The 24,388-nt window shown below is 53.1% G+C and overlaps 1 protein-coding gene across 5 annotated transcripts in view; it reads right to left on the bottom strand.

The window, feature by feature from the left end:
- The window catches only part of PLD1 (phospholipase D1), a 57,347-nt gene that overhangs the window by 22,129 nt on the left and 10,830 nt on the right, over positions 1–24,388 (bottom strand). For 3 of the 5 annotated variants that reach the window (XM_082766832.1, XM_082766831.1, XM_082766834.1), the window contains 11 exons: positions 14,628–14,813; positions 14,396–14,523; positions 14,021–14,166; positions 13,169–13,277; positions 11,750–11,815; positions 7,093–7,151; positions 6,694–6,786; positions 4,693–4,845; positions 3,872–4,021; positions 3,470–3,553; positions 1,673–1,754 (listed from right to left, as the gene is read on the bottom strand). In XM_082766832.1, the coding sequence (XP_082622958.1) occupies positions 1,673–1,754; positions 3,470–3,553; positions 3,872–4,021; positions 4,693–4,845; positions 6,694–6,786; positions 7,093–7,151; positions 11,750–11,815; positions 13,169–13,277; positions 14,021–14,166; positions 14,396–14,523; positions 14,628–14,781 (1,224 nt within the window). In that variant the 5' untranslated portion in view covers positions 14,782–14,813. The remainder of the gene's footprint in view (positions 1–1,672; positions 1,755–3,469; positions 3,554–3,871; positions 4,022–4,692; positions 4,846–6,693; positions 6,787–7,092; positions 7,152–11,749; positions 11,816–13,168; positions 13,278–14,020; positions 14,167–14,395; positions 14,524–14,627; positions 14,814–24,388) is intronic. The other 2 variants (XM_082766833.1, XM_082766835.1) reach the window with 1 other exon arrangement.

Genomic DNA, 24,388 nt, shown 5'->3' with positions numbered 1-24,388 from the left:
GCATGCCCCGTGGCCACATTTCATTTGCCAAAAAATAAGTCTACTTCCAAATCAGCTCATGTCAGGCACAAACCCCTCTGTTTTTCTAGGAACAGGGGGTGGGTGAGGCCGGGAAGGATGACTGGGTGGGGAGGGGAGGGAGTCAAGGACTATTTGAGCACGTCCACCTGGACTCCTGCCCTTTTACACAGCAACGTTCAAGAATCTTCCTGGCTCTGCCTCCCTTTCTGACTCACTGCTCTTGTGGGGCAAACTACCAGCTCCAGCAGCAGTCTGACCACGGGCTGGGTGAGCAGCAGAAATGCTCACAGACACCTCACACTGATCTTTTCTGCCTGGCTCATTCAGCTCCATAAAACGTGTTCTTTGCAGTCTCCATCCAGATGTGCTCTTTGAAAGCAGAGCACAGCCAACAACAAATAAGAGATGATAATGGGAGTTAAAAAAAATAAAGAAGTAAGCAACCACAGTTAAACCTGGTTTTATTTTTCTCCCCGTGTCTCCAAGTGCTCCACAAAAAAGGGGTGTGAGCACACAGAGCTTTGCACAGGAACCCTTAGAGGGAGTGCCAGGAAAGGCACCAGGTCAGCAGCAGGTCTGAACTGATCTACCCAGGAAGAACAGCAGAGGACAAATAAAAGCAGAGCAACAAAAAAAGAATTATTTGTCTTATCAAGAATTCCAGTTTATACAAGCCTTTGCTTACTGTACACAAGCATGCATTAAGTAGGATAACAGCAGTGCAAATAGCAGGCTCTGAGTCATTTTTATCACCTCCTCCCTTAGAAGCTCAACACCACCGTCCAGCTCTGGGGAGCGTGATGCCATTTGTGTCTGTACACTTCTTTGTAAAACAGCATTCATCCTAATCAAGCCATGTGCTTTGCTGAAGCCCTTTCCTGACATCCCCTCTCCAGAGCAATGCACCAAGACCCTCAGGGCCAGAGCTGCCACATGAGAAGGGGCAGGTAGGGCAGGCACAGCCAATCTTCCTCTTTGTAGCAGCCACAAGAGCGAGGAGAGTATCAAAAGGGGTGGGTAGGAACAAAGAAAAGCAGGAGAGACACTGGTTATATGGCAGCCAGTGTAAGGAAGCAGTGCTTTACTACAGCGAGGAGCGGTGGGAGAACAGTGATGATGTCTGTGCTTCAGTGTTTAGGTGTAGCAAGGACCTATGCAGCATATCAAGTAAGGAAACCAGACGAGAAGGCTGCAGGGAGCTAGCACGAGCTTCTGGACGTTACTGGGCGACTTTGGCTAATGACACCCTCCTGTTCTTGGAAGGCTGCTGGGATCTCCCAGCTTCAGCTCGGAGAGCAGCAGCACACTCAGTAAATACCCTGTGTTGACACACAGGACCTGCACAGCTCCGCAAGGTGCAAACCACCTACCAAGAACCACCAGGGAGTCCTGAGACCTCCCCGTACTCCGAGTTCCGTGTGCCACAAGCAAAACACCGAGCACCAACAGCTCCAACCCTGCCAGGAGCTGGGGCAGCCGCAATGCAAAGCTGAAGCAACATGAGCTTGAGGGCAGGAAGGAGCAATCAGAGGATCTACCCTCCTGCCTCCAAGCTCTTCCGAACCCAAACAAATGGTGCAAACGCCCCAGTCCCAGCAGGACCTTCCCCCGGGGGGGTGCAGGGGCTGAAATGGGGCTGGAGCTCACTTACTGCTTTGCGCTTGAGGATGCAGTCCAGCCGCCAGTGATTCCCTTCAACAACGGGCCGCTTCATGAAGATCTCCGGGCTCAGCCTAAGAAAATACAGGGGTGGAAAAACTCAGCGTGTGTAGTCTGCAAACAAAGGCCTGGCCTAGATGACCAGCTTGGGAAGTAAAGAAATCAGAAAGTTTATCTAAGGGGATGTGAAAGCTCATGTCCCAGAGTGATGCGTTCTCCAATATCAAGCTCTTTGTTTTTTAATAATGGAGCATTACAGGGACAGGGGACATGTCCAGCACATTCATCTTAGTGTTCAGTAACCCAGGGGACCAAATTTTGCAGTGATGTGCCAACAGGGAAACTTGCACCCTATCTATGAAAGAAAAACACAAAGAAAATAACACAGAAGTGAGATTAGAAATAAATGTCTAGATATAAAAAACAAATAAAAGTGTGATTTCAGCTCTCCTGATAACTTAGGCTATCTGAGTAGCATACATCTGTGCTGAATTTTCCTTTCTGCCTAAAGACAAAGCAATATGGTATTGCAACAAGACATTTTGGTGATTCATAGCTTTGAGGGTTACAAGGAAGAATTCAGCATTCCCGTCTAACTCCTGCAAAGGGAGGCAACAAAATTTCACCACTTCTGTGCGGAGCACAGGAACTTGTGCTTGATTAAAGCACGTTGCTACATCCTAAAAGCATTGCTCTGGCAACAGCATTTTTATCTTAACCTCCAAGTTTCAGGTCAGTTTTGCAGTTCCACGGTACGTTAACAATTGGCTGCTGCTGAATAAAATGTTAAGAGACAAAAAGTCTGAAATGCAGTTCTCTTGCCTTGCTACACGGTGTTGCACAGGAGCAAGAGGAGCACTGGGTTTATCTGTGGTCATGTTAGGGAGGTTTAGCCCAGCCAACGCCAACGCTGTGTTTGGTTTTCTCATGACTGCCACCTCAGAACTAATCCCCCACTTCCCACAGGCAGCAGATGAGTGGCAAAAGGGTCATCTTTCAGCTAGAGGAGGAGCACAGTGAGGTGCCCACGGCTGGGGAGGATGCCCGAGCAGCTCCCCAGGGGCCGGGCTGGATCCCCTGACCCACCACAAAGGCAAGGCACAGGCAGCAGCAACTGGTGCTGGCCAAATGGCCCTACCCCGCGGCTGTGCGAGCACGCTTTTTCTGCCTCAAACAGGAACCAGAGCACTGCATAAACAGCCTGAATCACTAGGGAAGAAGTGGGCAGAGCCAGGTCTTCCAGCAGCCGCACAGCTCAGGGAAGGGACTATCAAGATCCGTCTCTGTTACCCGCCCAGCTAAGAGCAGAGCAAAACTGCACCCAGCCCAGTTGCTCTCACCCCTGGTGCAAAGTTGCCCAAAACAGCAAGGAGCAGAAAGGAGGGTCCTCTGCAGGATAAGATGAGAGGAACACTGCCCTCGTCAGGGGTATCTGAGTGTCCGTGTTCCCTTACACCCTGAAAGCCATTCTTGACCCCCAGGTGTACAGCGCCGTGCATTCCTGGTGAAGCCACAGGCACCACAACACTTGCACCTGGAGGTGCCTCCATGAAATTTCAGGCCTTTCCTTGCAAAGAGAGAACCAAGCTGTTGATTTCAAGCATGTGCTTTTGCTGCCAACCCTCCTGAAAAGGTCTTTGAATACAACCCGACGAGATGTTTGGGTGTGCTGCCAAACCATCTGGCCGCACGGCTAGCTGCCATACTGTAAGGCCTCCCAGCACTGCAGCACTGCCGGGAGCGTCCCAAGGGAGACAGCTGGGCAAAATCCAAATATCTAAGTACGCACCACCAATCTGTGATGAAGATCTCTTCTTTAGCAGCTTCCATGGCATTTGCGACATCTTCAAAGTACCACTTGGCATTCACATACCTGTAAAAACATGCAAAGCACAGGGATTTATTTTCCTCTCCACCGTAATCAAACAGAAAGTTCACAGCTGAAGACCAACAGGGTTCTGTGCTAATGCCACTTACGTTCTCTTCCCAAAATCAAACACAAACCTGATTTCAGGAATTAAGACAACATGCGGGGGGGAATTTCAGGCTGCTATTAGCTTAACGGAGCAGCACAATAGCAGATTATTAAGTGCCACTTGGTACTTCTGCCAACCACACAATTTTCCTTGGGTTTCACTCAGTGCACAAGCAGGCACCGCGATACCCTCAGCAGCTCGCCCCCACGTCTCACCACTTGGCCAGCGTGTTCTCCTGCACGGCCGCGTACGACCCGAACCGGTGCTCGGTGAGGAAGTCCTTGCCGTGCTTCCGAATGAATTCGTCTATTCCCTGCCTCCACCACTGGGCATGCCGGTAGCTGGTGCACTTCAGAATCAGCGACCTGTAAAACCAGCGACATATGGGGCAGGTGCTGCAGCCACAGACATTTAACAGGGCAGCTTCTTGCTGTCCAAGCATGCTGCTAAGCGCACCTGTATTGGTCACGTTTTATCAAGCTAAAAGGAGCAGCAAGAGACTTTGCTTTCATGTTTTGTTTGCAAAAAAATACATCGGCACTTATCTGCTCCGAGGGAATATCACAGCATCACGCTGACAATAATAGTAATAATAAAAAAACAGATTTAAATGAATAGCGCCAGCTTAACTTGTGGGGAAGTTGGACATGGCTAATTATGTATTTTTTCCATGATGAATTTATTCTGGATGCTACCATTAAAACATTAAATAGCTCTTTATCCCACCTAACATATCTTTTGTGCAATTCTCTAGCTGGGATGTAACGCAATGCGTCTTTGCTTGGAGCATAAAGGAACAGAGGACCTAGAAAATTACCCTAAGTAATTGCTGAAAAACCAGACTGTGCAGCTCCACGTGCACCATGCCCTCAGGCCTGAGCAAAACCCGGGGACAGGCTGTGAAGCTGAGGCACCAATTCCCTCTTTAAGGCATGGAAACGACCAGCAGGTACAAACCTTGCCAACCCCAGGAGAGGTGCCACCAACTCTTTGTTAAAACAGCAAAAGCAAAGCAAACAAGGTCTGGACTTCTTACCTCGAGAGATTGTCGATCTGCAAGCCGTACTTGGTTTCTGTTTCCTTCTGGCCTATCTTGATGTTGAACTCCTTGTCCACCAGCAGCACGAAGGCAATGGCGCCCGAGTCCGGCTTCATGTAGAGCAGGAAGGAATCCTTCACCACCAGCCACCTGCGGGGCGGAGGGAGGTGAGCGTCTGGTCCCTCCTGCCGGCCGTCAGGCACCAGCCACAAAAACCCAATGAAGGGATAAAGTATTTCTGGCCAAACGAGCACAAAGCATTCAGCAGGGAGAGGAAGGCATGTAAGTGAAGGGTAACATCTCTTATCGGGGCTCTGATCTCCTAAGGGAAGCTGTAAAGCCCAGCGCTCATGTTATGAACTCAGGTAACAAGTCTGGCTCCAATAAAGGATTTTTAGTGACTGCACAACTGCTTCGTGCAGAGGCCTTTGAAAACCCACAGCTAACACACCCAGGGAGATCTCCCTGCTCACAGGTAGACTTCCCAGCCAGGAGCCCAGCAAGGTGAAAGGAGGGCTCCTTGCTTCCCAAATTCACATTCAGGCTGTAAGTCCCTCAAGGCAATGCAGGAACTATTTGACATTTCCAGTGTTACTTATGAAGCCAGGATCGCTCTCACTCCTATCAGAATACGTGAACGAGGCATTTTGGACAGCTTTTATTGCCAAGCAACAGGCCCCCCGCTAGAAGCATGTGACGGGAGATGACCGGCAGCTTTTACAGAAATACCGTTGCCTGAAGGCAGCTCTGGGAAAAACATGTTTTTGCGGTGAGTGGCATTTCTAAATTTTTCTCTTCCTGCCGCGTAGCTGGGGTAACCGGCCCCCTCTGTCCCACACAGGTCTCCACCAGGAGACCCAGTTCTGTGCGCGCTCACAAACAGGCACAGCAACAGCCCCAACTGCAGAACGTGGGAGAGCTCCTACCTTTGAGAAGTCCCAGCTCCTCGGCTAATTCCAGACCCCATTATTTTCCTTTTCTCTCAGTGCCCTGAGTTGTCCCAGCACGACCTCAGACCCAGTGCCAAAACGCCCTCCCTCCCTATTCCCTTGTGGCCCATAACTTCACTCCCAAACCCCTGCTGAGCACAGCTTCAGGCATTTCCCTTTCTGTGTTCCCTGGTATTTTTCACTACTTTCCTCCTCCTACCCAACAAAACGTAGAGGATGTATCTGAGGGTGTACTCTCTATTTGAGAAATCAGGAAATTACTTGTAGAAGTCAGACATAAAAGCAAGTTTTTCCTAAAGTTCTTCACTTCAATAACCCTGCCTTGGCAGTGTAACTGTCCCCTGTTTATTTATTGATGCCCATGCTCTGCCATCCCCCACAGGCTGCGGGAGAGGATTCGGTGCCCTCTTGTGTTACTCTGCGTACAGCCGAGGGACAGTCCTGCTCCAAACTGCCCTCGTCCCATTTGTAGGCTCTAAAGGAGAAACGAGATTCATGGCAAAATTTAATGTGCTACAGCTCCCCTGAATCGTGATCTCTGTATAACAGAACAAAGAGTTAACTGGAAAGGTTTGTTTTTTTCCCCGTAAAGGAGAGAAAAATGGAGCCAACTTAATGATTTGACCTGGAAGAAGGTCAAATCCTTATCTCCTTGTGAAATCACTACAGATAACTTCTGTAAAACTGCATGAAGAAACACTGGAAATACTGCCAAAAAATAAAAATAAAAAGGACCTTTTCTTCACAAGAATGCAGTAAGGTTTTGTTGGGAAAGATTTGGCGTTGTTTAAGATAAGCTAACCCCAGCCCATTGCGGTTCCACAATGCTGAAACCCAAAGGTAGGTGATGATGTGGGGAAGCTGACAAATCACTAAAAGGTGGGTGTGTACGCTTTGGGTTTTCAAGAAGCAAAGCACAGGAAAAGCTGTAGCTTTTCTAAAATGGCAAGAATCTCTCTCATGGTCTTTTGGGGAGAAAACCCCAGGCGGGTTCGTGTGCCAGAGGAGCACGCGGCACAGCGCCCCTCAGGCCCGGCAGCAGCAGTACCTCTTGGACCAGCGGTAGCACATCCTTCCCTGGCCACAGCAGTTCAGGCCCGGTATGCGGTGGCCCCCGGAGCGCTTCATGACCATACCTTCCCTGCAGGGACAGGAGCACAGTCAGGAGGGGTGGCACAGGGGTCAATAGGTTACGGGAGGGCAGGAGAGAATCCCCAGGACCCAGCTGGGGAGCTGCAGCCCCTGCTGTGCAGAGCAGCCTGCTCCCAAGGCTGTTTCCCAAAGTTGTAGCGTTTCCATCTGAGCATTAATACATTTTTATATCCAGATGGTAAAATATTCCCCAGTTATTAGTGAGAAAGGAAAACTATCAGTGTGAAACACTATTTATTTATAAAGCTGTGCTCTTGGTGAACCGTAATTTGGAAAAAAATAGCTCACAACTCACATGCCCTTTGGTCCCAGGTCATGGATGAATGACAGCTGACTTACTCCAATGAACTCCATCTGGGGAAAGAAAAAAAGATTCCTTCATCTTTCGTACTCCAAAATCCACAAACAGTGTGCTTCATCACAGAGCCTTATCGCCAAGAGAGAACACAGGGCAGAGCCCAAGCAGGAGTTACCCTCTGTAACTTAAGCAGCTTCAGGGAGACGAAGAAAATTATTTGCTTGTTGTTTTTTGAACGTGCTTTGGAGAAGGCATTAAAGGCAACCAGGACAAGCAAGATCCCACTTGCCCTAGGGACCCAGTGGTATTTCTGGATGAAAAGAATCGAGTTTGATGCTGTTTGGGGTCTGTGTGAACTTAGCTATCGGCCTGAATCCTCTCCTTTCTCCTGCAAACCACACAGAAAGCCACAAAGGGAACATGCACACATCTTGGGGGTGGGAGGCCTATTCCCTTCAAGTCCCATGTCCCACCACCAGGCACCACGGGGGCGTTCACCAGGTTCACCAGCACAACCCCAGATTCGGATCGCCTGTCTGCTCCCGGCTCCTCCTGCCTCAGCAGAGCTTGCAGAGGAACGTAAAGATAAGCAAAGCTGGACAGAAAGCACACCACGATTACATTCAGCTCTAAAAATAGGACACCAGGCGATTTCGGCCGAGCAGGCTTTTCTTGGCAGAGCAGGACATTCCTGTCGGCCTGCCCCTTGTTAGCCCTGGCCCTGCTAAGGGGGGTGGGTCGCCCCCAGGCACCCCACATTTACCGATATCCTCCTCCAATCTGCACGGCGGGGGCCTGCCTGCACCCCTGGGATTTTGTTTAATCCATTACTGTGTAAAATCATCCAAGGGCAGGGCAGGGCGAGGGCAGGAGCTGCTCTCCCCTTTGGCCAGGCGCCAGGCAGCGAGCCCATGGGAACCCTCTAACCGCATTTTTTGGGGACCAGGCCTGCCGGGAGCGAAGCCCAGCACCCGACCCATGGCCCTGACCCCAAGAGGGACGGGAGGTGGCCGCAGGGCAGCTCCAGGCCGTGCCCACCCGTGCCATGCAGCAGCTCAGACACCAACACCCCGGGAATGACACGGGGTGGGCCCACAAGTCCTGGAGGGGTTTGAAAACACTAAGTCTAACAGAGAATATCAGATAATCTGGGATAAAGCCTGTCCTGCAGGTCCAGTCTATCCTGGCTCAGCCTCCCTTCCCTGCACGACCACTGCTGCCCCACGGAAGCAGCAGCAGGACAGAAAATCCCTCTTTCTCCTCATCCTCTGGTGCCCCCGGACCTCCCCATCCTTCCCACCACATCCACACGGGCACGGAGAAGGATCAAGGATCTGCTGTGCTCCTCCAAGCGGCTCAAGGACAGCAGGTGATCTCTTCTCAGCAGAGCCAAATTCACGCCTCACCCTCTGGTGCTTCAGGCCTGTTTCTAGACGGTGGCTACAAGAAGTCATTCTGTGGCTTCCCCACCAACCTCGCTGTCACCACTCTCCCCACATGTCCTGGGAAAGCACCAGGTGTGACCTGTGCAGGGCTCGTCCCTTTCTGCAGCGACACTCAGGAGAAAGGCAGCGTGTGGAAACACAGCGCATCCCACAGCCTCTTACAAGAGGTCTTAAGCAAAGTTTCAGGCCGGTTCCTTCCCCTGGATCTCATTTCCACTTCTTCAGAAAGCCGCTGGCACTCGCCTTGAGACAAATCAGAAAACTGGACACCTCTCTCATACTGGGCACACAGAAACCAAAGCACACAAACATCAAAACCCTTTGAAAACACTGGCGGTGAGCAGAAAGCTGGCAGCAGCCCGAGGGGCACTGAAAGAGCAGCCCTTGCAGGAGCAGAAGAAGAGCCAGGAGGAGAAAGGACTTGCAGAAACAAAAGCACTGCCCCATGAAAAGGGAAGGAAGGTGGGCTGGCAGCACAGCAACCTGCTCTTCAGCCCATGAGACCTTAAAATGGCCATTAGGGGGACACCCTTAGGTGCCACGCTGGGTGAGGAACACCAAGCACCCCCTTCCACGGTCCTCCTGCACAGCCCCCTTCCTCCTGGTGTCCTCTATCCGTGCAGTTACCCGTGCTCCACGGTTATTTCTATGCAGAGCAGTATCAAGCAGGTCAGGCTTGGTTCAAAAAAAAAAATAAATCTCATCAGTCACAAGGAAAATTCCTCAGTGCAGTGGAAAATACCTGATGAGATGATTTCTTATGACCGCATCAGCTATTTTTACTGTTAAATTGAGGTGCTCATAACTGACCGAAGAACCCCGAGGGGAAGGCAGAGCAGCGAGGCGCTCTCACCTCGCACACAGCTCAGTGCCAGCTGCAGCAGGGTATGCGAGGTATGAGGGCCCAGAGAACGCAGCTTCAATGGCATCGCTGCAGTAATACAATAAATAAACAAGTGATCAGCTGCAGAAAGATAGGCTGTGAAAGGTGGAGAGCCAGCTGCAAGGTGCAGGAGCCACAGCGTTCAGCCACCAACGTCAAGCACGTCTGATTTATTTAAGCTAAACTTTCGTGCAAGTGTCTGCTTTTCAGGCAGAATTCAGCAGCTCCAGGCCGTTTTTTTGAAAAACCCCTATGAGCCTGACCCATAGGCCAAAACTCCCCCAGGGTACGGCACATCCTTGGAGAAGCAGTTTATAAAGCAGTGAGGAACAAACCACAAACACAAAATAAAAGAAGCAAGAAGAGAATCAATTAAATTTGTGCATGCTGGATGTAAAAACGTCTCCGAGGAGATGTGATTAACCCAAGCGGGCTCTTTACTTGAGGTATACATCATGCTGCCCACAGCTCGCCATTGCAGCTCCACGTCTGAATTACAAAGAATTTAGGACTTTAAAAAAAGACGAGCTTCCAGGAGTCAAATTGTGCTCCAAGACCAAAACAGTGGCAGCATTTGTCAGCGGCCAGGCAAAAGACTCCTCTGACCACAGGGAGAGCAAAGTGCTCATTTTGTTCTAAGGAGGACAAGCACAGTTCCAAGGAAAATGCCAGAAATCTTCAGTTCAGGGTCGAGGCAGAGAACGGCGGGGTTTGTTCTCTTGGAAAGGAAACATTTTGCTCCCTGCGCTTTGTCCCGGTGCAGGACCCGCTGCCGTTAGCAGCAAAGTTCTCACTGAGCGCTCTGCTGCAGCCAAACCCAACAAAAGCCAACAATAAACGGGGAATTGATGTGCAAAGGGACATCTGGCTCCGGGGTGGGGACAGAAGGGCGATTCAGCACAGGAGAGGGGACGGCTCCACAGCTGCCCAGGCGAGCACGGCTCATCCTCCCCGCGGCACGCCGCCTCCAGCCCCAGCCGGGGCAGCAGTTCCCCCGTGTTTTTACACGAGCAGCCATTCGCAGAAATTCTGCAAAATATCCGTACAAGCGCCGCCTGCCTCATCCGCCAAGACGGCTAAATAGCGTAGAACAACTCTCCCCCGCTCCGCATATGCTGCTGATCCAAATTGCCAAGTTATCCCAACGTTGCCTCGAGAACAAAGGCTGACTATTTGCGGCGTGCGGAGCGAACAGCTCCTGGCTGCTCTGAGCTTAAACCCTGCTGCCTGTCCCCAGAGGAACCCCTCGGGAACCAGCAGCTCCTCTCAGCCCGCAGGCACAGACCTCCCCTGGCTGCACAGAGCACGCGGGATGGTGCTGGACGAGCTCCTTGCCCCGGGTACCCAACGGTGCTCCGCTCTGCGACAGCAGCCATGCAACACTGGGGCGCAGCTCCCAGCTGCACAAGGTCCTGACGCGACTCAAATCCTGCAAAAAGGCTTAAAGAGCAGAATTTCTGCCCAGCAGACACATAGAAATGGGAAGAACTGGTTGCTTCAGGTGTCCTAAATCTCATCTGTATTTCTGTCTTGTTTTACAACCAAGGGTTCTCAGTTTTCACCTCGCTCAGAAATGTCTCAGGCTTTGCTGGTGATGCAAAGGACGAGTGACACAGTCACTGTGCAGCCAAGAAAGGGGAAATAAATGGCCATCCCAGGGCAATGCTACAGCTGCAGCTGACAGGTGAGGACTACTGAAGAAACATTTGAGGATGAGACTTTCAAATGAAGTATTTTTGCTTATAATAGCCCACGAGTTGGATTTGATATCTCCCATTTCAGAAAGACGACCATTCTGGGGCTGTAAGCCAGCTGCCATCTCTCTTTGGAAGGCACAAAACACCCGTGGAGGTGCATGGGTATCGCTCAGTACCACAGCATCAGGTCCACTGAAACCACACAGAACAGAAACCAGAGAGAAACTTGCCCCCAGGGCCACACACACAGCTCAGACTTAAGAAATAACCACCCCTCCAGTTTGGACTTCTATTATTTATTTAAAACTTGAGCTTATCATCTTAAACTCTTCCCAGAATTAAACAGAAACCCTCTATATTTTACACATGCAATCAGCTTTCTGGCCTGAACTGCCTCCTGCCTTCAGGAGGTTTTCCCTGTGCTGTAAGTGACCTCTCAGTCACCTTTTCACTCTTTTCCTCTGGTTTTCATCATATTGCATGCACGTGGCAGAAATCAGCCAAGCCAAAACACTTGCACAATGGCTGTGGAGTGTTTCTGATAAAGCTGCAGGTGTTCTTTCAACCAGCTACATTTGAAAAGAAGGAGAATATTGTGTTGCCATTGAAGGAAACTAATTTCTACTTACTGTTCCGTGGTAGTTCCTGTACATTGGCATTTTCAGGATCTTTGTCAAGTAGTCTTCCAGCTGCTTCTGCAATTCAAACATTGAAGCATTAGGTGGAATGCAGGAATTTTTGAGATAAAAGAATCCAACTGTCTGGCATCAGGAAGCTATCAGGAAATCAGACCCACTTTTCAGCTTGAATAGATAAATAAATGCATTACCGTGTGCTCACTGAAGATCAGGGCTCAGCAGCATAAACAACTTGATTACAGGTTGTTTATTGTTCGCAGACACGGGCTCATACCTTCCACCAGCTGACCTGCTGCTTTGCACAGCAATTTCAGAGGTCAATTTTCTCGACTGAGCCCAAGTTTCAGAGCAATTTTGAACACAAAAACAGTCCCTGGTGTTTCTGGCCCGCAGGGATTAGCTTCATGGGAAAACACAGCCTCGGCTGCAACCGAGAGCACTTATTTAACCAAATGGGATGACGTGGGGGAGAGGAGAAACCATCACAGGAGAGAGACCTCATGGGAGCTGGACAAAGAAGAGGTTATGCTGCATGGGCCTGGGAAGCCGGGCAGAGTCCTGTGGGGCATGAAACCAACCAGAAGGAAACACCAGTGGGGTTTCCAAGCTTCACAGCACCAGCATCACAGCACGCGACCTTCCCAGGCGTGCCAGAGCGATGTGCGTGCCCTTGGCGAAAGGGAAAAGCACGATAAATAAAAAATGAAAAAGAAAATCTAGAAAACCTTTTTCTTCCTCTTTTCAACCAGCGTCTCTCTCCTAAAACTTCCTGCCCAACAGCGATGCCAGCGCACAGGGAGGGTTATCTGCACCACACAGCCACGAGACAAAACCTCTCGGGGCTGGAGATGGCAGTGGCAGAAAGCCCAGGGGGGAGCCGCCAGCAGGAAAGGGAACGATAAGCACAGGGTGAAGGAACACGTTTCTGCAGGCTCGCCTCTGCAAGCGGTGAAGCTGCAGTGAGGAGGTAGGAAGATATCCACCCTCGTCACTGAGGGGCCCATCTGTTAACATCTGATGGAGTTACACGGAACACGTGTGCCTCGGCTAAAATTACCCATTTCAGCGTCGAGAGCCTGAGCGGCATCTCCTCTTTCAGGGGGGGACAGGACTGAAATCACTCGGATTTTGATGGTGGAGGGGCTGCCTCCATCCATGCAACCCGACTCTATGAGCTGCCTCTTCTATCTTTAAATTGGAGCAGCTGGGAGCGGGGGAACCAGCGCTGTGGGCATCGTGGTGTTCCTCAACTGTGGAGGAGCCTTCGCCCATGTTAACCCTGGGAGCATCCTCCTCCTCGTGGCATGGAGGAGGATTTGGGGTCAAAGCTGGGCTTCTCAAGGCCTAAGCTTGTCAAAATAAAGTCTTCTATGGTAATAAAAGTGTTTTTATTGGGTAGTGGGCACTTACCCTGCGGCTGGAGAAGTGCTCCTCGCGCACCGTGCTCTCCGCCGTGTGCGGCAGGCTCGGCATCTGCCTTGGCTCTCCCCGTTTGATGGATTGTCGTCTCACCGTGTGGCTGCAAGGAAGAACAAGCCCCAGTGTCGAGTCCAAGTGCTGCATCTGCACGCACACCACAGTACACAACCCTTCCCGTGCAAAGCTTTTATTTTTCCCAGGCAACTCTCAAAAAAAATGAAGAGATGAGTGGTCAAGAAAGCAAAAAAAGGAAGTGTGGTTTCGCTAAAGGCAGCAGCGTGCTCCAAGTGGCCCACAAATGAAAACCTAACACAGAAAAATCAGAGTTTGATTTTTCAGGGTCCTCTTTTGCCCTGCTTAGCAAAGGGAACCTAAACCCTCTTTTTAGCATGTGGTGTTCCCCCAGCCCACAACCCCTCATAGTTCTCGCTTCCCCTGCCTCCTCTCCCACATTTCCCTGCAACAGGAGGCTCTTGCTGACCCACACCTCTCCCCACAGCTCTCCTTATGCCTCCCTGAGCACCAGGGTTAGCCCATGCAGGGCTGACCACCCCATGCTGGGGGCCTCCATGCCTGCTGTGTCCATCCGAAGCCAGCAGAAAGCCACATCCTGCCAACAATCTCCACCAGCATTAACATAACCCATCCTCAATTTCAAGAAAAATTCAGCTCAAAAGCCAACGAGCTGGAGCCCAAGTCATCAAAAGATGCTTGCACCATGAGGTTACGGCTGTTAACCACGAACCTCTGCACTCTTTCCCTTGCAGCAGAGCAAATGGGTCTCATGAAGCCTCACCAATATCCTACTGGGAGAAAGAAAATGGCATTTTCTTTTGTACTCACCTCCTGGTAGGGATGGGGATGCGCACGAAGGCTTTGTACCGCAGCAGCTCCCTGTGAAACTCCTGGAAGTGCTTGAACTTCCTTTTCACCTGCCATGTGAACTCCCCGTGGGTCAGCTCGATGGTGTACACGTTGGGGCTTGGCACCTGCGCGGGCAAATGACACAATGCAGTCCCCCTCCTGCAGCTGCCTGTCTGAAGAGACCTCGTTAAGTTTTAGCTAAGCATCACTGTGTCTCACCACTTGTTAGGTTTTAAAACAGACGGGAAACCTTCCCTCCTGAGCGAGCGCACACAAAAATTAAGCTACAAACAGCATTTCAGTACAGCCCCACGGAAATGCCTCATGGAAAAAGACTTTTGGTTAAGTTCTGACCTTCTTCGTGGAGGTGAAGCGCTCCACCTCCAACACGCGCACCCGCACAGGGCATCCCGTCAGGTAGGTCTGCGTGCCCGGCTCCTTGAATCCGCAGGTGTGGTAGATGGCAGAGAAGGGGATGCAGGCTGCAAGGAGCACAGAGCGTTAGCACAGCGCCCCGACGGAGGGCAGCCCACGGCCAGCACCGCGGAGATGCTCCGATACCAAACCCACACAATTGGGAACTCACCAGCACCTTTCGGGTCGTTCAGCACCTCCGAGTCCACCTCCTCCCCCTCGAAGTGGAGCTCCCGGGTGTCCAGGCTCTCGATGATGTTGCTCATGTCTGCGGCGATCCTCTTCAGCGCCGAAGTAGCTGCATGGTTTTCGGGCCTCACGGACATCTCAGAGCGCCACGAGCCGGAGCCACGGGGGGCTGGGGAGGAGGAAGGGGCAGGGCTGTCAGCATCACCCTGATCATGGCACTGCGTCCTGCCCACCCACTGCACACCCCCAGCCCCACAGCCAAAAAGCAAAGGCATCTTTGGGCTACCAACAAATATTTCCTCCAGTGCCACTGACCATGGATACAGACACTTCACTTCTATTTTAAAGTGAAAAATCCACAATATTTCCCGTTCCCACTACAGAAACCTGCAGGGGGTGGTTGGAGGTGACAAGAACTTTCCCATGCTGACTTCAGGCTGAAAGCGAGGAATTTTCAGCACCACCTCCCCTGCATGTTTCAGCCATCTCTAATAACAACGACACACGGGGAGAAGCACAAACCACGTTCACGTCTGGCCACATCCCAGGCCCAATTCCCACAACGCTGCGTTTCCAGTTGCACAGAGGGGAAGCTCACTCAGAAAATCAAATTTTTGTCAAGTGTTGTCCTCCTGAGATTGAGCTGCTGATACAAACTCCTCACATTATTCAGATTTCCTCTATCCCTAGGCACCTTATGTGCTTGCCCCTGGCATCTTTGTGGCATCTCGTGCTTTCTGACAGCTTCTTCAGCTCAGGAGGCTCAACAGCCTGCGTGAAGCATGCCCACTAACGCTGGGGCCAGCTTGCAGTGCTTGTGAGTATTTGCAAAGCAGCTTCTTCCTCCTCCTCCTCCTCCTCCTGCAGGCTCTGCAGCTGGCTGTGGAGCTGCAGACCTGGCTGCCGGTCCCGGCACGAGGCCAAGCTCCAGCTCCTGGGCACCCAAGTGACAAAAAGTCCCCTTGGACTTTGCTCTGCTCAGCAATAAATGGCACAGCCTGACAGCGATGCTGAAAATACATGGATGGGACAGAGTGGCAGCGCTTTGCAGAAGCCAGTACGAGGTCAAGGGCACTCATTTATGCTCAGGAAAGTTCTTGTTGTGTGGAAGAAGCCTGCATGCAGGCTCGAACACAGACAGACCGTGCTGCAGGGATTCATCCCACAGGCTGCGGGGCCGTGCCTAGCTGTAGGGCGAGGGCAAGTCAGGCAGCGCCTTGCTTCACACCTCTCCCACCTGCACTCACCTTTGGAAACGGATCATATTTGACATTATTATCACAAAAAGAATTTGCTTTGAGGAAACTTAACGCGTGCTCCTGAGGAGGAGAGCATCCCAAGCACTTTGTGGGTGCCGTGCCCACGTGGCCGGGTGCTCCCCCTCCCTCCCCGCTGTGCCAGGCACGGCCGGGCTCCTCTCACCGCATTAATTGACCCACGGAGTTAATGTGTAAACAATTAACCAGCGTGTGAAGTGGCTATTTGCTAAAGACCACAGCAGGGCTGCATAACTTCAGGATTTTTATTATTATTATTATTATTTTTTTTTTTATTAAGCTGAGGCTGTTTTCGCAGCTGGTCAGATAAGCCCTGGGTTAGAGCAGAGTCCAAGCGCAGTTGGAGCTGAGTCAGCCCCAGCAGCAAGGCTCTCCCGTGGGGATCACAGCCAGGTTACGGGCTCGAGAGGAAAAATGCCACTTGCCTGCAGCCCAGCCCAAAGCCCAGGAGCAGAGGCGGTGGCACAGGGCACCCCTGGGCATGGAGGGCAGCACAGGAAGGGTGCAAAGCTCCGGGTCCTGCAGAGCTGTTCTGGGCTGCAGCAACCAGCGCTGTCCGTCCTGTGCTGCTGATGGGCTGGAGAAACCACATCTAAAATTTGCCAGTCCTGCCAGCTTTGAGGCTGTAATCGTACGAAGGGCAGAGAGGGAACCCAAAGAATAGCAGAAAATTGCAGAAGGGTGGAGAAACAGGATGAGGTGCCCTGGAAACAAGGGCTATGCACGTGTTTGGCTGCTGCTGGCCGGGCTAGAAAACGGGCAGCAGTTTGTTAAGGAAAAAAAAAAAAGGAGTAAAAGGAAGCCCGAGGGTGTCAGGGGGTCAGGAACCATCCGTGTGACGCAGCAGCAGAGGGGCATGCCAAGAGGCAGTGCCTGGCAGCCAGCGGGGAGGTACGGTGCCGGGTTAGAGCACTTGACCTGTGCAATGTCGGTGTCAGGATGGGGACTTTACCCAAGAAGGAAAAGACCTTGGAAAAAACACGCCAGCGGGCTGCAAACGTGCAGCAGGCTGCTGCCAGCAGGACAGATGGAGCAGAGGCTGGTACGGAGCAGCTCCGAGGGGAGGCCCTGCAGCATCCCCACGGCCCGAGGCTGCAGCACGAAGCTGGGGGAAAACCCAGAGCAAACAGGGGTAAAGGAAAGCTCTGGGGAGAATGAGCCAACAAGGGAACAACGGGGAGACGGCCCTGGGCTGACATAGGGCATGGAAATGAGGGAAAAGGACTCGAGCCACACATTTCCTGCCACGAGCCCGGGTGCCGTGCGGGCACTCAGAGCCCAGGCTGGATGCCAAGGAAATCCTGCGCACCATGCCCTCAGCAGCTCCTGCCTGGTGGTGAAAGGTTTTCCACGTAAACATTTCCCAATTTCTCGCATTTTAAAGCTAAAATTAGCTCTAATGGTGAAATAGTGCCAGGAGGAGCCAGGCTGGCCGGCAGCCCCAGCACAACCCCAGCGCCGCAGCCCAGCCCCATCCCGCTGGTTCCTTCCCTCCTGTCCCAGTTCCCTGGCAGGTGCCAGACCCCGGCCTCGGGGTCCCTCCAGCACCAGCCACTGGGCTCACACAGACAAGCCCCGAACAGGAGCTGAGGCACTGCTGGGAAGATCTCCTGGAGCTGCAGAAGGACTCAGCTGGGGATCGGAATCGACAGCAAGCAGCGTGTTTGGGCACGGTCCCAACCCACACCACGTATCTCCGGCTCATTCCTGATAAAACCCCAAATATTTCCAAACACCGCTTCCAAACCAATTCCTCTCGGCAGGCAGAGCCCCGACGTTTACCAGCAGCCCCTCTGGAGGCAGGAGCCAGTCTGCATTTCCCGTTCGATGCCTGCAGCCCAGCCGTCTGCCTGCGAGTTATTGATCTCCGCCGGCCTTCTCCACGAGGGTTTCTGCCAAGTCCCGAGCCTGACAAAGGAACTACAGGGTGACGGGGACCTGCAGGGCTGGCAGCAGGAGCGGGATGTTTGGAGGGCCCATCAGGAGCACGGGCACCTGCATAAATCCCTGCTGCCTGGGCTGAGAGCCCCGAGCTGCCTCCTGCAGCACCCACGGCGCTTGTGCTGGGGGAAAGGCAACAGGAGAGCAGGGGGAGGTCAAGGGCAGCAGTGAGGTAAGGCAGTGGTCATCCCCGGGGTGACTAACCCTCTGCTGCAGTCCCAAACCCCTCTGCGCGGCAGTTTTCCCCACACCCAGGACCAGCCTAAGCGTCCGGCCCTTCCCAAGGACTGGTTTTTATTTGCTTTGCTGCACGGCGACATGAAAGGGAGAGGGCAGCGCTCGCAGAGGAGCAGGAGCTGATGAGCTCACGCTGATGCACCACCCCACGTACCCCAACCCCAAACCCGCAGCGAGTTTCGCAACCTCTGGTCTCACCATTGGGGCCACGCTGGGGCTTTCAGTCCCGCTGGGTCAACTTTTGCTGGCGGTGATGGGCACGGGTGTCCTGTGCCATGTCCGGGGGCTCCCACCCAGCCCCACCTCAGGCAGTGCCACCTCCGTGGGAAGCCGGCCATCAGGTGTGCCCCATCCCATGGGGTCTGTCCCTGTCACCCCAAGCCCAGCAGCACAGGGTTGGGGCGAGGGGATCAGTGTGCAGCTCCTTCCCAGGGCGGCCAGGCTGGGAGAAAAGGGGCGAAGATAAAATACCTGCTCCGGAGAGCGGAACCGGGAGGGCAAAGGATGCAGAGCGCTGGCTCCTGGCACGAGGACGGGACCAGAACAGCTTTACAAAAATCCTGACACCGAGGCGCTTGCCAGGGCGGCAGCATCACGCAGAGGCCTCTCGGAGTGACAATAAGCAGAGGTGAGGACAGCTGCAGCCGGGCCGCTGAGCATTTCTGCCGCTCCGATATATATAGCCGGGCACGCCACGCGCATGCAGGACATACTCGCATTACCTAAACGTTTACATCCCCGCGGCTGACGTCCCATACAGCCCTCACGGCTATTCTGGTTGCCTCCTTGCCCAGCAACCACCACCTGCCAGAGCGCGTTTCCATGGGGAATTTCGGGGGCTCGGAGCCGGCCCCCCATCCCCGGGCAGGCTCGGGTCACCGCTGATAAATGCGAGCACGCAGAGCCCTTCGCACAGCTCCTCTGCGACGAGCCAAACCCGGGCAGAACGCAGCAGCCTGAGCTTGGGGCTTGGTGCAGTGAAAATTGCACACACAAGTACACAAAGGTGCTTGTTTGGGGAGTTGGTTTTTTTTTTTGACCCTTCCAGTGGCTTGCCCAAAGTAACGAGAGGTTTCCACGGGCATCACAGCACCAGGTACCCCCAGCAGCAGCATGGCTCGCAGGGCATTTTGGAGCAAAGCTTTTGAAGAAGCTGTAGGCACCATGACTGCCAGATCCGAGAGCAAGCTGAGGCCCCCAGCCTCAGTGACTTTCATTCATTACCCCTGAAGCTACAGAGCTCAGCAGCCTCAGCTCCCAATGCCAGCCCAGCACCACGTGCCCAGACACCCCACAAGGCCAGGTGCCGGGGAGGCAGTGATGGAGGCACTCCTGCTCCTGGTTTGCATTTCCCAAGCAGCTGCTTGCCAAAAGCCACAGCCAGCCTCGAGCACCGGCACAGGGGAAACGTCAGCGCTCGGCCTCCCTTCCCCAGCCGCACGTCTCCTCCCGTGCATCAACAGCTCCATGTGCAGGCCTGGGCTCACGCTAACGCCTCCCAAGAACGGCATTTCCCCTCGCCCTGGACAGCTAAAACAAATATTTGAGAACTTGGGAGTTCACAAGAAGAAGAAGGTTGGCGGGGAAATCCCGGAGGGAGCTGTAGGAGACAGCGAGCTGAGCCCCGAGGGCAGGGGCAGCAGCCGGACTTCGCAGGGGGCTTCACAAAGCCACCCATCCCTGGGAGATGTCCAGACCCCACACAGGGTGGTACCAGCACGCAGGACACAGGGAACTCGATGTACTTTTGGGCCAGGACCTGTTGAACCAAGATCAGAAACAGGCGAATTCCACAGATTTTAAGGAACAATCTTTTGTTCCTTAAAAGAAGCAACTCGCAGAAACAGAACAGCAGGAGCAGAGCAGCTCTCCTCTGTTTCTTGCTTAAATACAACTAAACATCTGCAAATTTATGCAAAGCAGCTCATTTACACATATTGACAGCCCTGACAGCTTCCTTAGAATGAAATAGGAACAAAAAAATTCCTCCCCCGAGACGGAGCAGCAGCGCTCACCGGGAGATGCTGCTGAGGGCCGAGCTCCCACCCAGCCCCAGCTCCTCCCTGTCCCCTGTCCCTGAGCTGCCCCAGACCTTCATCCCCTCGTGGAGCAGGACAGCGCTGCTCCAACCATCCTGGGGGATGTCAGAGCACCAAGGTTAGGATGCAGGAGCTCAGCCCGAGCCAGGCAGCACAGTGAGCCACGGGTTCGGTGTTATTTTAACTCGGGTTTTTCCTCGCTGCCTCCCAGAGCAGCATTGCTTCAGAAGGTTTCTGCAGACAGTTGTATTCCTCCTGCACACAAAACAGGCTGTTTGGCAGAAAGAAAAGCAATAGTGTGTGTTTTTTTTTTCAGGGGTGAAAAAAACCCAAGCCCAGCAGGACTCAGACAGCAGCTCCTATCTCGCTGGCTCTTTGTGCCAGGGAACAAAATGGCTCGTTTGCCACAACTGCTGCCAAAACCTCGTGGGATCAGGTCTAACCACAGAAATTCAAGAGGCACCGTGACTCATCCGCCGCTCTGCGCTGCTGAGGCTTACAGCTGGGTGGGACCCCTGCAACAAGTCCGTCTGCAGGAAACTTCTGTCATGGAAAAACACACTTCAGAACATCTCATTGGGACTACAGAAATAGGCATTGAGAAAAAGAGGAATGAGACCAAAATATTCTTTCTGCAAAGCCCACGCCATGCCTGCTCTCCAGATCGCTTCTGCAGCCCTTCGGCTGCACTGGGGTGCAGGCTGGGCTCGCTGCGAGAGCTGGGCAGCACCCAGGAAATACCAAGCTGCACATCCTGCGTGCCAAAGAGCCAAGCACGTCCTACGAGCACGTTTCACTTGAATAAAGAGACAGCGCAGACCCCAACTATCCATTTATTTTACCTTTCTATGTCACGCTCAAAGTTTGTATGAAGAGAACTTGAAAAGATAATGAAAGACAGCAGCCAGGCTGCCAGTTAGCGCGGTGACAACCCACTGCCACGGCCAGCTCGCCCCAAGTTCCCAGCAGTTAGTTAGTGCTGCTGGTTTAATTTTACCATGGGTATCCCTGGAGGCTGCCAGCCAGCATCAGCCCGGCACGCGGTGATGCTGCTGCTGCGAGGGGCCGATGGATGTCTGCAAGAGGGCTTGTCCTGGCTGGGGGAACAATCAGAAGCAAGACTTCCTAATTAAAAAGCAATCTGCCCATTTCGCCAGGCAGAGCTCTGGGAAGCGGCCCCGTGCCAAGTCACTGCTGTGTACCCGTGAGCCACGCAGCCGGAGGCACGGGAAGCCTGGGGACACGCCAGCGGTATGAGAAGCGCCGGAAAGTAGGCTTCTACAGCACGGGGTAGGCAGAAACAACTGGATGTGAATCATCCACTTGCACGGACTTGGACAGAGCACGTCACGGCGCTGATCTGTGGGATATTGTCTGCCTGGTACTGCCTTTTGTGCCTCCGCACCGTGAGGCTCGGCCGGGAGAAACGCGGTGCCGCTGTGCCGGATCCCCCAGGGGCAGCACCGGTCCCAGGGGAGCCCAGGGAAAGCTCCAGCAGCATATCGGTCCCATTCCACCCCAAAAAGCCCCCACCTCACTTTGCACTGGTGGAAGTAAAAAGATAAGGCAGGAATCGGGCCCCCTCGCAGCTGGCTCGGGGAAAACGCAGCCAAGGAAATCACAGCTCGGTTTGTGTCCCACCACCAAAGGTGGGAACAGGAAGAGTAGCTCCCTGCTCCGGGAATATTCAGGGCTGTCAGCACCACACAAACAGGCCTCCACGCCCCAGGAAAAAGCCTCTTTCTGTTGGGTAAACCTGCAGATAGCAAGGAGGTTTTTCATCTTCTCCAGCTCCCCGCTCTGCACCTCCTCTCGCAGACGCTTTCCGTACCAACCCGCAGCCTGCTCAGGGTGGCACACGGAGGGGCAGACGCCCTTCTCTTCCGCGAGCTGCCCACCCCAGCTCTGTTCACATCTCCTTTTTGTTGCATGCTTTCTCCCTAGATAGTCAGCTCCTTATGGCTGCGGACAATTTCTTATTTTATCCACACCTCCTCTGCCAAAAAGAAGGGAAGGAGGAGGCGGAAGAGACGCTACCCTTACACAAGGATAACTAAAGCAAACCGGCTACCTTGCTGGCAGATCCTAGCAGAGGAAGGCACAATTTTATTTGCTGGGGCTCGACCGGGTCAGCGCTGTGTTTCTGGAGCATAAAGGGAGAGCTCTGAGGAAGAAAGGCTGCAGGAAGGAGGAGATCAGGAGGAGAGCAGCGAGGTGTGAACGCTGCACGTGCCCGACGCGGCTCCATGCAGCCATGGGACGTGCACCTGGGAGGTGCTGCTGGGTCTGTGACCCGCGGTGTTCCCATCCAGCCCCACTCTTTGATACATTTTCTTGGCAACACAGCCAGCGCACAACTCGATAGCCACCCCGAGATAGCAATCTTATCTCGATATTAAACACCTGCACCCCTTTCTGGCAATAAATCCTGGCTGCACGCTGCGTTTTCACGCTGGATGGGCACGGCACGCTTGGTGTCACAGCAGCAGCAGGTCCTTGGGTCAATGACTCCCTCTCCTCCCCACCTCTTTGTAGGAAGTTTTGCCTCATCAGCACCAACTCAGACTCGTATGGGCCAGAGCTGGATGTGCACCGCACGCTTTTATCCTTGGAGGTGACGCTCATCTCCCCGCCAGGACCCTAACAATTAGCTTATTATCATGTGGAAACAAAACTCTGAATCCTGAAGGCACAAATATACATATAAAAAAAAATGTATGATCTGCAGACCCATGCGTTTCCCTCCTCCTTGCTCCCCTGGGAGGCAGGGGCTGGGCACGTGTGCCCTACCGCAAGGGCATGGGCTGCCTCCCACCACCTGGACACCATGGCTCGAGTGGGTGGGAGACACAGGCGCAGCACGGTGCGTGTTTTGGAGAGACAAGCTGGGAAACGGAGCCTTTTTCCCCCACTCCCTCTGCTTTCCAGGGTGCCCGCACGCGGGGAGCGGGTACGGGCATCTGGCAGCCACCCACGGGGCCCTGGCAGCAAGCAGCAGGGCAGAGGTGCCCAACCACGTAGCAGTTAAAAACAAACGACGCGCAGATATGTAAGATAATTCATAAAAATTATATAAGGACGTGATTTCTGTCTGCGTGCATCTCCACCCTGCAGCTCGGCGGGGCCAGCTTGTGCCCCCCGGCAGCTGGGCGCACACAGAGCCGCCGGGCTGCGTGCCAGCCCCTCGCACATCCCACCAACCACAGGGACAGCACAGCAAACAGCACCTGAACACCCCCCCCAAAATACCCAAACAGCCTGCTTTTCAGCAAAAAGGTCAGGCAAGGCTTGGGGAAGGGAAGGGGAAAAGAATGAAACTGCGGCTGCCATCAGCCCCAGCCGTGACCGCGTCTCTTTCTGTCTCTGCAGGAGTTTTCACAGCTCAGGACAGGCGAGAGCAAGTTGAACACACACCACGGGTTGTCAGACAATAGGAGGAAATGGCGTGAAGGGCTGGCTCCTGCCCTCCTCGCTCTGCAGAAGCCTCGACAGGCAGCAGGTAACCCCTGCCACAAGGCACTCCAGGAAACCAACACCCCGAGAAGCTCAGATTGCTTCCCGGGGACTGATGTAGGTCCCCGGTACAATGCCGGTTCCCACTCTAACCAGTTTTTAAAACCAACCTTTTCTTTTAAATGGCTTGCTTCAGAACAGCTGTGCTGATGAGGAGTTGGAAAGCCACCTGCCTGCAGCCTGCTGGCTGGGCAGAGCTGGAGGAGCCTGACCCAGGAGGCTGCGTGAGCATCAGTGACTGGCATTTTCTCTGCCGTTCCACTTCCCGGGAATACAATTTGTGGCCGTACTGGCAGCGAGTGTATTTCCCCTGGTATTTCTTCCCCTGAAGGTTTGCTGGCTTGCTTTAAATCAATTACCAGAGAAAGAGTAAGTGGAAAAAACCAAGTTCGGTCCATGCTTAGCAAATAAAGGGGCACAACCGCACTTCTTTGCGGAGTTTTTCAAGGCAGACATTTCTCAAATCACGTCCTGAGAACAGACCCACTGTAAAACACCAGATCCTTCCTCTCCTGCAGACACACCTGCAGTCTAAAGAGCACCTCATAAATTACAGGGGATAACAAAGTCAAGTTGACACAAGCCTTTACAATTTGCTGTTTGCAAAAGTAGTAAAAATTTCCAGCTGAGGCATGTGATTTCAGGCCGCTCCACAACAGAGTGAATTCACCAGCAGAGATCACCTACCTCAGCCTTAGGAATTTGTTCTCCATTTATTTATACGTAAAACCGTCTCC

Source organism: Aythya marila, assembly GCF_965140915.1.
Source record: "Aythya marila genome assembly, chromosome: 9".
NCBI classification, from domain to species: Eukaryota; Metazoa; Chordata; class Aves; order Anseriformes; family Anatidae; genus Aythya; species Aythya marila.
Note: the sequence above shows the minus strand (reverse complement) of the source record. Positions and strands in the feature narration are given on the sequence as shown.